Source organism: Artemia sp. Qi Xiang Cuo, chromosome 6 (assembly GCF_049724085.1).
Source record: "Artemia sp. Qi Xiang Cuo chromosome 6, ASM4972408v1, whole genome shotgun sequence".
Taxonomy (NCBI): Eukaryota; Metazoa; Arthropoda; class Branchiopoda; order Anostraca; family Artemiidae; genus Artemia; species Artemia sp. Qi Xiang Cuo.
In genome coordinates, this window is record NC_142799.1 from 38,867,054 (window position 1) to 38,879,084 (window position 12,031).

The window sequence follows — 12,031 nt, forward strand, 5'->3', positions numbered from 1 at the left end:
GAAATTCTAAGATTAAAATAATAATAGCACTGTTAGCTAAATATATTTTTTATTAACATTATTTTCATTTACCTTCATGACAATGTAGAAGAGGGTGTAGAGCATCAAATTTGTGATGAAAATAGCAAGTTGGTACGAGGCAAAATCTGGGGGTTGAGTGTGAAGCCCATAAGCAGCTAAGGCCCAGTTAAATAAGTTGCCAATCGCTAGAAGGATCATACGATCAGGATACATTGGTCGAAAGCAGTGACTAAATCCAGCACGTATATCATTCAACCACGTAAGGTAAATTCGCTTAAAGATTCCAATATCTAAAAGTGACATGAAAATTATGTAGAGATAGCAACAAAGCTATAGGGTCAGAAAAGCCCGTATACTCTGGGAAATGTTAAAGTTGGATAATTTTAGTGAAAAAAAAACGCATCATTGTATGGATAGAGACTACACACTGAATCTTCACCTTAAAAAAATTGCAAAAAACAATAAACAAAGATTAATAAAACTTTAATACAGAAATAAAACAGAGAAAAAAGGAAAAATAACAGAAAACATATGTGAGTTGTTGATTAAGCGAGAGATTAAAAACATCCAGTGATCTTCGGAATGACAATGAGGCAATGTAACATAAAATTCTTTTTGACAAAAGCATGATATGTGTATGATAATGCAACAAGCAAACTGGCTAGAGGTTCTAATATATCCAGAGTTGACGCTAGATCGTTTCTTTCGTTTTTTTCGGCATTTTTTCGTTTCTTTTACAGAAATTTTTTAAAAAAAAGTATAAAAAATTTGTTTATTTGCATTTTGTTATACTTTTACGAGTCAGACAAAATTTGGGTGGTCAAACCCTAAACCTCCCCCCTGGATACGGTCTTGTCTGCATCGGTTCCAGTCCTTATAAAAATTTGACATAGTGAACCTCTACTGTATCCAAAATGCACACTTTCAAAATATATAAAGTTTCAGGAGTGCAAAAAAATAAAATAAGTAAGAATAATAATGATAAAGGGGAGAAAAGCCCTAACCCAACTAACTTGAAAAGTCTTTATCTCCACCCGTGTTTAACCTACTGTCATTATTTCCTGTCACAATCCACAAATTAGATCGATTAGCTAGTCACGCTCTACCCGATACTTTTTTCGGGGGTCGCAAAGGGTACATTATCGGTCGCAGGGTACATAACTTGTTTAACATTATCCGAGTTCTATTCTTTTGGGGGAATGGAAGGAGATGATTTGAACTTAAAGGTGTTTTTATGTAAAGTATTTTTAACTTCAATCAACGAAAATCCCAACCCGCCGTGCAAAAAGTGGGGTTGCATAGTAGCAATGCTGCTTGGCAGTTTTCAAATTTGTAGACAGAATTTGTCTGAAAATACCATTTTTACATATAAAAATACCTTTAGCTCAAAAGAAAAGCTGTCAAAACACACGTTATGCAGCTAAAGTGTCGTCAGCTTTTGGAATTCTGTCGAATTGTGCTACTGGCAGCTTTGGAACTTTTTCCATACCTAATCCCAACCTTTGCTGCATAACAGAGTCTGAATATAAGGATTGTATAAGAATCGCTTGATAATAAAAGAACTCTAGAGTAATTTTCGTGAACGACGTTATTTTTTTACGGCAGATCTGCAGCAACTTTTAAGCAAGTATTAACCCCCCCCCTCCTCACTAACACACACACACACACACATACTCCAAGGTAATGTTTGAGATCTACTTCGGTTTATTTTTCGTTCATAGTTTTACACAGACTATGATTTTTAGGTTTTTTTAGTAAACACTGAAAGTAGCTAAAAATGGCGCAGCAAAGTAGGAAAAAATAGAGGTTAAGAAGGTGTTTGAAAAGGATACTATTTACGACTTTGAGCAAAGTATAAATGAAGACTATCCTAGTAATTAAAAATACCGATTTAAATTATTATATATTACCCATAGTAAAAAAAAATTGCCCTGCTTCCACAGTAAGAATAATTTAAGGTGGCATTTATCTACAACCTCAATGCTTTATTTGTCTGTCTGTCGGTCTGGCCATTATGTATTCCTAAATGAGTTACCCAATTGAGCTGATACTCGGTACACGTGACCCTCTCTGGTATAAGAAGGTTAAGAAGGGATTGACATAGAGATTAACTTTCAATTATTTATATAATTAGTCAAATTATTTATACTATTTGGTTTTATATTCCATATTGTCTTGGCAGGTAATATCTTAGTAGGATGCTAGCTACCGCTGCAACACGGATATTGTCTTGGCATGTCATATTATTACTCTTAATTATCTCAGGTTTTGTGTATAGAAGAAATTCAAAAATTAGCGAAGGTGATCATGTTTGAGTATTCTTTAACTTAAACCATCTATGATGCAAAAGCTTAAATGACATCTTTTCATAATTTAATCTCACTTAGTGATTACTATATCTGCCTTTCACGCAGTAAGTTTCTGATTCAAATCCAGACAGAATCATTTTTTTTCTTAATATTTTGATTTTAAAGCAACAAATAGCTTTAAGTGTCACAAAGACCTCAAGAGGAGTAAGAAGGAGTCTTTTGGTGGGCAGGAAGGGGCGGGTAGAATGGGGCTGTAAAGCATCCAGGAAAATTGAAAAATTAGAGATATGATACGAAAATCACATAGGAAACCAATGTAAGGATTCCTGAGCCACGCCGGACGGTCAGCTAGATAACTGTGAAACAGTGATTTTCATTGAAACAAAAGCGTAAGAGATCTAGAATAATTTATTATAAAATTACACTAACTGAAGCTAAATTAGAAAAATAAGGAAAACTATACAAAGCATTTTATTATATAAAAAAATTTAGTACAGACCAATTCTTTTTTTTTATAAATGTAACTGTGAAGTCACAAACTTTACATAGCTTAATTGTTCAAAGTCAAAACCAAAAACTTTTCGACTTTATAAATAAAATAGAAAAAATTCTTCTGAGGTTCAAGCGAAAAACTTATTTTAAGAAGAGGCAAAAAGTATCCTAAATACAAGACAGTTCTTCTTTCTTTTTACGGGAAGAGGTGACAATTTAGCCCCAAGATCAGCTTTGCAGCAGTTCCCCTGGATAAAACGTTAGAAAAGTTTAACACAACTTACCAAGTTTCCATCTCCCCATGTAATAGATACTCGCACTAAGAGCTAAACACACCATCAGATGCAAGACTGTGTAGATGACCCAAAAATATATGGAGCTTTCATATACCGATATGACACCGGCAATAACAACAAATGCCAGAATCCCAAAGGAGGCTTGAGCTGTGGCCACGATATCAGGATGTCTTGTTTGATAGATTTTTAGCATGCATAGGATGGCAATTACATACATAAAAGTTGTGTCTGTAAAGAACATATAAAAATTCAAGTAAAAGAAAAGTTAGTGATACAAATATACTACACTTTTTAATTTTTATGTCAATCAGTCTTCGATTACAGTAGCTATTTTTCGATAGTAAACGAAACGAATTTTTTTCTATTGGAAGCAAAGAAACTCAAAATGAATATGAATTATCCTACGCAAGGAAGCTACTATTCCACTCATATATATATAAGAATCATACCGAACAAATCCTTGTAAGGAAACGAAATCACTGTATACAACCACATCAAATGGTTTAGACAAAAAAAAATTATAATAAATAGTTGGTAACTCCAAGTGTTTAATTTACAAACCACCTTTCAAGCCATTCGAATTCAAATTTTATTGTTTAAACAAATAAGGAATACACAATACATTTCATTATTTAGGCACTCGAAAAAAATGTTCCGTCATATTACTAGAGTCAGAGCATTCGTACTTAAGGCATTGGGAGAAAAAAAAAGAATCAAACTTATGAAGTAAAGAAGGGGGATAAAATCGAAGAGGGGGGGGGGGGAGGAAACACCAATCAAATTTATGGATAACTTCTCTTCGAAATTTTAATATTACCCTTTGCTTTCATTGAAGACTTGTCTATAAGTTTGTTTTCTGTCCTTTTTTAATATTATATTCTGGGTTATTCCAAATACGAGGGGTCAATCCCCCCTCTGTTCTCTGAATATGAGTGGCCTCTTCTTGCAAAGGCTCCTAAAACCCTGCTAGCACCACTCCAAAGGATCAAAAATAGGGCCCCAAGGACAAATTGTTAGCCAGTGCAGCAAACACGCAGATATATAGTACGATTGGATTACCTATAAAAGAAGATAACCCGCACAGAGCACATAAAGAACCCCTTTGTCAATAGTAATCCCTCTATACGAAATGGTTCAGAAAACCGTCTAAGGGAGTTAAACAGACACAATTCTTGGAAGAAAACCTAAATGAACGATTGATAAGTGGCATATCATGTCCTAAGGTTTGTCGTCCTGGCACCATAAAAATTGTCGCAAAAAACGTTTGACATTCTCAAGACCACTATATTTCACTATAAAACTTATTTATTTCAGATTAGTCATTTGCTTAAATTGGGGATATCTTGACTAGCATATCCGTAAAATCTGAGTCTAATAATGTACAATAAGACTGCATTTCTTTGAAGGTTTATTTACGAATATGTCTATATAAAATAATCAATCCCTCATAGCTTTGCATCCTTGCACCGTACGTTACACGAGTCCCACTATCTTATGAGAGCTTCTTTTTTCATACTTCGATCTTTCCAATTGTATGACTATCTTTAAATCTTGACACGACGCCAGATTCAACCACAATGGGCCCGAGGAGGGGGACAGCACAGGAAGGGAACTAGTTGCCCTAAAATCACTTTTGACTGTTATAATGGGCACCCTCAAATGCAATTTATGTTAAAACGAGTCCTTGCCAAAAAATGTACGACCGTTGGTTCGGTACAGTCATCGCTGGTAAAAAACAAAACAATAACAATTAAACACGCATCCATGACAAGGAAAATACAAAGTTTCCCATTTTCAAAGGGTCACCAGCGTTTACAATTCATGCTTGAATGATACCTCTCCCAAAATTATACGACCGTTGATTAGACATACCCCCCCCCCCCCCGTGAAAAAAAAGAAGGAAAAAAGGCAAATAAGAAAAACCAGCAACAACAATTAAACCCGCACCCATGACATAGAAAATAAAGTTTCGTATATTCATTGCCGTTCATAGCCTTTTTAAAAAGTTGATAAATAACTCTTTATCGACAAATGTTCTTGCAAAATATAAAAGTAAGGCTAATTCTAGAAATGGGAATAAAATTAATTAGTATTTAAGGGCTTAAGGTTCCCTCCCCTTTTTATATAATCTCTTTTTAACACTATTTTTATCTCAATTTTTTTTTGGTTTTGTTTTAGTTTATGCCTTTGTAACTTTCTTACATTTGACACTTTTTGTTTTTTAGACTAATGAATGGCTTTGCTTTCTGATATTGTTGTTTTTGGCACTGTTTAGCCATTTTTTTAGTTGTTGTGCTATTTCTACGTTTTTTTTTTATTATATGACCCTGAAATGCGAATTCGGCCCTTCGGGGCTTGTGATAGTCATTTTTGAAATAAATATCTTATCCTATCTTATCTTGAATTTTCTTTATCAAGATCGAATTAATTTTTAGGAATCAAATCAAAAGTTAAATCTAAAAATTTTGACTCTAAGCAAAGTTTCTTCTTACTTCGGCCTACCCCTAGTTTTTAAGGAAACTGACAATGACGATTATTGTCAGGCTGTTAACAGCCTTTTCAATAGTTTTGATAGATAAAAACCTGTTTATCAACAAGTGTTTTTGCAAAATTTCAAAGTAAGATTAATTCTAGAATGGCTGCCTTACGTTTACCTTTGTTTCAATCAGTTGTTTGCATTACAATTGTGACAGAGTTTTGGGAGGACGAGATAGGGAAAAAGAAAAAAAGACATAAAAAAAAACATATAGAAATCCCATTTTTGAGACTTCTTAAACAACAGTCCTTTGCTGGGTGAAGAAGGTCTTAGAACACAGTAAAAAAAATTTCGCCCAGCCAACATTTAAAAAAAAAGCTCTCGGCAGTATTTCCAGGGAGAATGACCCCTTCGACCCTATATGCAGATCTCCCGTTAAAGAAAAATTCAGAATACTTACCAAACTGATAATTTGCATGGGTAGGACAGATATGATAACAAGCACTCATCACACCTTCAAGAATCAAGGAAACTCCCATTGCATAAAAGAGGCCATAAAATTGAGGAATACCATAATACTGAAATGAATTACATATTTCTCAGATATATGGTAATTATAAAAAAAGTAAGCACTTCTGGTTAGTTTTTTATATGACAAACGATCAAATTTGGACAAAAATCGCTTGATAATAGATCAGGTAAAACTTTATTTTAAAATAAATATGTCCTACATATCATTACAGTTTTTATAATGCAATTCTTTTTTAATAATAGCTTGCAAATTGTTTTTAAATATCGTCAATTGTGTTTTAATAGCTTTTAAATTTCTTTCCGAATATCTCTTTGTCTAGATTTGCAAAAAAGGAAGAAAATGAAGAAAGGAAAACACCAGTAAGTGTCTGAGTTCCACTGAGCACACAAAGGGATGGCAAAGATCCGAAGTCATTTATATTTAAGAAGCATTTTTTAATTATGGCATTTGTATAAAGTCGCAGCTTCCTCTAGGCTCACCTGCTCCGGCCTTTTTTATTATGAAATCTCGAAGTAGAACAATTAAGAAAGGACAGGGGAAAAGTAATGAAATCGTCTCAGCTTAATCAATGAAAAAGGAATTGAGAGTACTGGATTTCAAATATTTAGGAAGAACGCAGTTTTGGAAATAATTTTTTGTAATAAAAATGAAAAAAGACAACTTCCTCCTATATTGACACTTTTTATCTGTTTATAGAGGCAATTTTGATCCAAATTTCTTTTGCAATTCATCTAACATTTCCGTAATACTTTGTTTGTTTTTGTCTCTGAGGTCTGTCTTTTCTTCTTTTTTATAGCCTAAATGATGGTTATGAAGAATGGAAAGAATAAAAGTATCTCTTAAACAGTTCTCATTATTAGACTCTAAGCCTGGATTGTTTTTAAACAAAGGTCAATAAATACTAATATGAATTTAATAAGAATTCAAAATTAATAACGCAGCCTCATTTTTTCTTTATCAAACTGAACAATACAAATTGTATAGGAGCTCATAAATTCCCTTCTGTTTATTAAATAATTTAAGCTTAGCATGCAAAATTATTTATTCGTTTAAAAATCGAAGCAGTTCAGGAAATAAAAGTTCTTTAGTGAGTCTATACTCATTCTACCTTGATCAATCAAATGTCTGCAAATACAATATCCATTCCAACATGTAAGACAATTTTTGTTGATGAAGACGGTGCAATTGCCAAGTAAAAAAGATGATCCATTTGAGGAGATATAGAGCTAAAATGTTTAGACCAATAGGCGCAACAGTAAAATATCGACATGAAAATTTCATATTTAAACTGAACTGTCACTTGAAATTGTTTTTTCTATTTAGTTGATGTACAGTTCATTTCGTCAACCAAATAATATTTTTTATTTAGGTTTTTATAGTTAGCTTCAGTTCTTTTAATGAGATACTCAAGATGGCACTGGAGGTTTTTCTATCCAGGATCAGTTTGAGATTCCAGTCTTATTGTTTCACACAGTCTTTGTTTTTACTTTTATTGTTTAGTTTTAGTTTTTGTTTGTGGTATTGTAAAACAATTCCCAACAGCCTTTAGAGTTACAATTTAGATTTCAAAATTGTATACAACAGTCACTCTGAAGAAATCATTTTATTCTGTCTTTAATAATTTTATTTTTTTTAAGCCCAAATTTTAATTGAAAAGAAGATGACAATTCTCAAAATAATTTGCTTCTTCTTCTTTATGAAGAACAAATTGCGTCATTTAGTTTTCACTCCTACAGAAAAAAAAAACAAAATAAAAAGCAAAAATATGCCCATATAACTGGTTTAAAAAATGAACAGAAACTAGCAAAAAGAATCTATATCATTAAGACTATATTCTAACACAATATTCCATCAACATTTTTTAGAAGTCCACTCAAAAACTGTTATGTACTTTTTGAGATACATAACCCATTTCTTTGACATTTAAACTTATTAAAGTTATTTGGTAAGGCTAGCTGAAAAAAAACATCTAATCCGCTTAAACCAAGAACTAGGGAGACTAGACTTAGAAGAGGAACATTCCGTTAGGGTAGGAACTATAATAAGAGGGTCAAGATTAATAATAAGAAGGTCTTTGGCTCCAATACAATTTAGTTCGTAAGTGGTGTTTGTGATTATTTTCCACCGGATCAAAAAAGAAAAAAAGAAAAAAAAGAAGATTTTTTCCGATTTGCTTGAACCTTAAACTTACACACTTCTGGCTTTGACCCAAGGGAACCCCATGCAAAAAAGTACTCACCCAAAAGTGGGACCCAAAAATAATCAGAGGTCTCTCCAGGAGCCAAAAGGACCAAGTTTATTAGGGGGATGAAAGGCGTGAAAGAAAATAAAAATAAGCCAAAAATATTTTATCTTTGATCCATCTGAAACTTACATAATAAACTCCTAGATCAAGGAGACCTTGATTATACACTACGTTTAAATTGGGGTCGCAGATCCTCTAAAAATGAGGCCCAAAAATTTGTTTATATATATATATATATATATATATATATATATATATATATATATATATATATATATATATATATTTATATATATATATATATATATATATATATATATATATATATATATATATATATATATATATATATATATATATATATATATATATATATATATATATATATATATATATATGTATATATATACATGTAAATATATATATATATATATATATATATATATATATATATATATATATATATATATATATATATATATATATATATATATATATATATATATATATATATATATATATATATATATATATATATATATATATATATATATATATATATATATATATATATATATATATTGTGTATGTGTTTTTCAATCGCCTTAAAACTTATGTCATTACAAATTGATTAATTTCGAACTGATTAAATAAAAAAAAACAATTTTTTTAACTGAAAGTGAGGAGCGACATTAAAAGTTAAAACGAACAGAAATTATTCGATAGATAATCTCGGAGACCACACTGCCTTTCCATGACGATAAAATATAAGTTCAAAATAGGGATAAAATCCTTTTTAATAGACAGTGTATAATAAATTTTACAAAAAATACCAGATATTTTGGTCACATATACAGTGACTGTCATCAGTAGTAAAACTACTGATTTTTACTACTGATGACGATCACTGCATATGTGACCGAAATATCTGGTATTTTTTGTGAAATTTATTATACACTGTCTATTAAAAAGGATTTTATCCCTATTTTGAACTTTTAAATTATTCCATATATGATAGGGGCTGTCCCCTTTTCAATGCCTCGCTCTTTACGCTAAAGTTTTTTATTGTTTTAAAAAATAAAGTTGTGAAACAGAGTCAAACTTTAGCGTAAAGAGCCAGGCATTGAGGAGGGGACAGCCCCTTTCATATACAGAATAATTTCTGTTCGTTTTAAGTTTTAATTTCGCTCCTTACTTTCAGTTAAAAAAAAACTTGTTTTTTTTTATTTAATTTCTGAACGTTTTTGAATTAATGCAGGTTTTAATTTTGGCTCACCGTATATGAATAATTAAAACGAAATTTGCATTTTTTTTTTTTTTTTTGTTAAATGGCTTTGTCGAAAGTTGTTTAATTTTATTGACGAACGTTTTCATTAGTAATAAATATGCATAACTTACAAATTAACTTACGTAACGAACTTCTATTTTTGTATATTTTTATTACGTACATTAGGGGGTTAGCCACTTAGTCAATACCTCGCTCTTTACGCTAAAGTTCAAAATTTCTTCAAATTCTTTAAAAATGACCCCTTAATCACAAAGGCCGTTAATTAGAATAAATAGTTCTTATGAAAGTACTAAAAAAACTTTGGCGTAAAGAGCGAGGTATTGACTAGGGGGCGAACCCAATCATATACGTAATAATTTCTGTTCGTTTTAAATTTTGATGTTGCTCCTTACTTTCAGTTGAAAAACTTGTTTTTTTATATATGATCGTTTTTTTAATAGTGCTGGGAAATCCGGCGCACCCTTCATAGCAATGTCCCTTCCCCCATGGAAACTTCCTCCATGGAAAGATCCTCCTATTAACCCTGACCCCTTAATCACAAAGGCCGTTAATTAGAATAAATAGTTCTTATGAAGGTACTAAAAAAAACATCAGCGTAAAGAGCGAGGTATTTATTAGGGGGTGAACCCAATCATATACGTAATAATTTCTGTTCGTCGTAAGTTTTGATGTTGCTCCTTACTTTCAGTTGAAAAACTTGTTCTTTTATTTAATTTCTGATGAATTTTTTTTAAATAATCCTGGGAAATCCGGTGCCCCTTTCATAGCAATGTCCCTTCCCCCATGGAATGATCCTCCCATGTAACCCCCCCCCCTCCACTACCAGAAGAAATACCCCCTGAAAACGTCTGTATACTTCCCAATAAACAATACTATATGTAAACACTGACCAAAGTTCACAACTTGCAGCCCTTCCCCCGGGGATTGTCGGGGATTAATCATCCTCAAAGACATAGATATTATATTTTTCAACCATGCTGAGCAAAATGGCTATCTCAAAATTTTTATCGGGTGACTTTGGGAAAAAAATGAGCATGGGAGGGGGCCTAGTTGCCCTCCGTTTTTTTTGGTTACTTAAAAAAGGCACTAGAACTTTTAATTTCCGTTCGAATGAGCCCTCCCTCGATAGTCTAGGACCACTGGGTCGATACGATCACCCGTGGAAAAAAAAACAAACAAATAAACACGCGTACACGCATCCGTTACCCCCTTTTTTCGAAAATAAGGTAAATTTTCTCAGGCACATAAGTTTTGATGGATAAGACTAAATTAGATGAAACTTATATATTTGAAATCAGCATAAAAATCTGATTCTTGTGATGTATATATTGGTATCTAAAATTCCGTTTTTCAGAGTTTCGGTTACTATTGAGCCGGATCGCTCCTTACTTACAGTTCGTTACCACGAACTGTTAGATAAAAGAAAAAGCATTTTCGGCCTATTTTCAATTTCTTTCACGCCTTTCACCTTCCTAATAAAATTGAAATCCTCCTGGCTCCTGGAGCGATCCCTGATTCTTTTTGGGTCCCACTTTTGGCCGAGTATTTGCTTTTGCAAGGGTTCAATTGGCTCAAAGCCAGAAGGATATAAGTTTCAAGCAGATCGGAAAAAAGGCCCAAACTACAGGAAAAAACAAAACAAAACAACAATGCTCACCCAAAAATGGGGGCCGGAAAAGGGTCAAAACAAGTTTTTTTACCCAGTTCCTGTGATAATACTTGTATTTCCCCCAAATTCAAATTTCAAACAGCCATTAACTCCCACTAGCTCTGCCAATAATGTTACTAAATGAACAGCACTACTAGAACAATCCTGCATGGAAATTGGTAGCCAAAATATAAGGCATTCTGATAGCCCAGTCACCCTCTATAAAGAGTATTGCTTAACAACAGGGTTGTCATGACTTTAAGAGTAACTCGGAAGTCACTAGACTAAAATTTTACTTGACCAAACTAAATGGCATTATTGCATTGTTTTTTTTTATCATCCCAGACCAACACACTAATAGATTCACGACAACCGATACCGGGCCGAGAAATTTAATGTCCCCGATTGGCTTGAAAACAAAACTCTAAAGTACAACAACCCTATAAGACGAATATTAATGATAAACAGATAAAAAAATTCCAGAAGTTATGAGGAAATTTTGGGTTTTTCAATTTTATAACGATAAAAGTAAAACTTCTTAAAACATATTTTGTTTTCAGCAAACTGCAAATGACGTTCTGGCCTCTCATAGGTTCAAGTGATCGGTAACCCTAATCTTACTTATGGTAATTTATGTTCATTTTAAGATTGACTTGTTTATTCATTGCAATTTATATTCGTTTCAAGTTTTTATTTATTCGTCCATTGTGATATCTGTTATTTT

General features: G+C 32.4%; 1 protein-coding gene across 4 annotated transcripts in view; it reads right to left on the reverse strand.

Moving 5' to 3' along the window:
- LOC148951208 (SID1 transmembrane family member 1-like) overlaps positions 1-12,031 on the reverse strand; it is a 129,592-nt gene that overhangs the window by 11,743 nt on the left and 105,818 nt on the right. For all 4 annotated transcript variants that reach the window (XM_089090724.1, XM_089090725.1, XM_089090722.1 and 1 more), the window contains 3 exons: positions 6,055-6,172; positions 3,107-3,346; positions 73-311 (listed from right to left, as the gene is read on the reverse strand). In XM_089090724.1, coding sequence (XP_088946850.1) covers positions 73-311; positions 3,107-3,346; positions 6,055-6,172 — 597 coding nt within the window. The remainder of the gene's footprint in view (positions 1-72; positions 312-3,106; positions 3,347-6,054; positions 6,173-12,031) is intronic.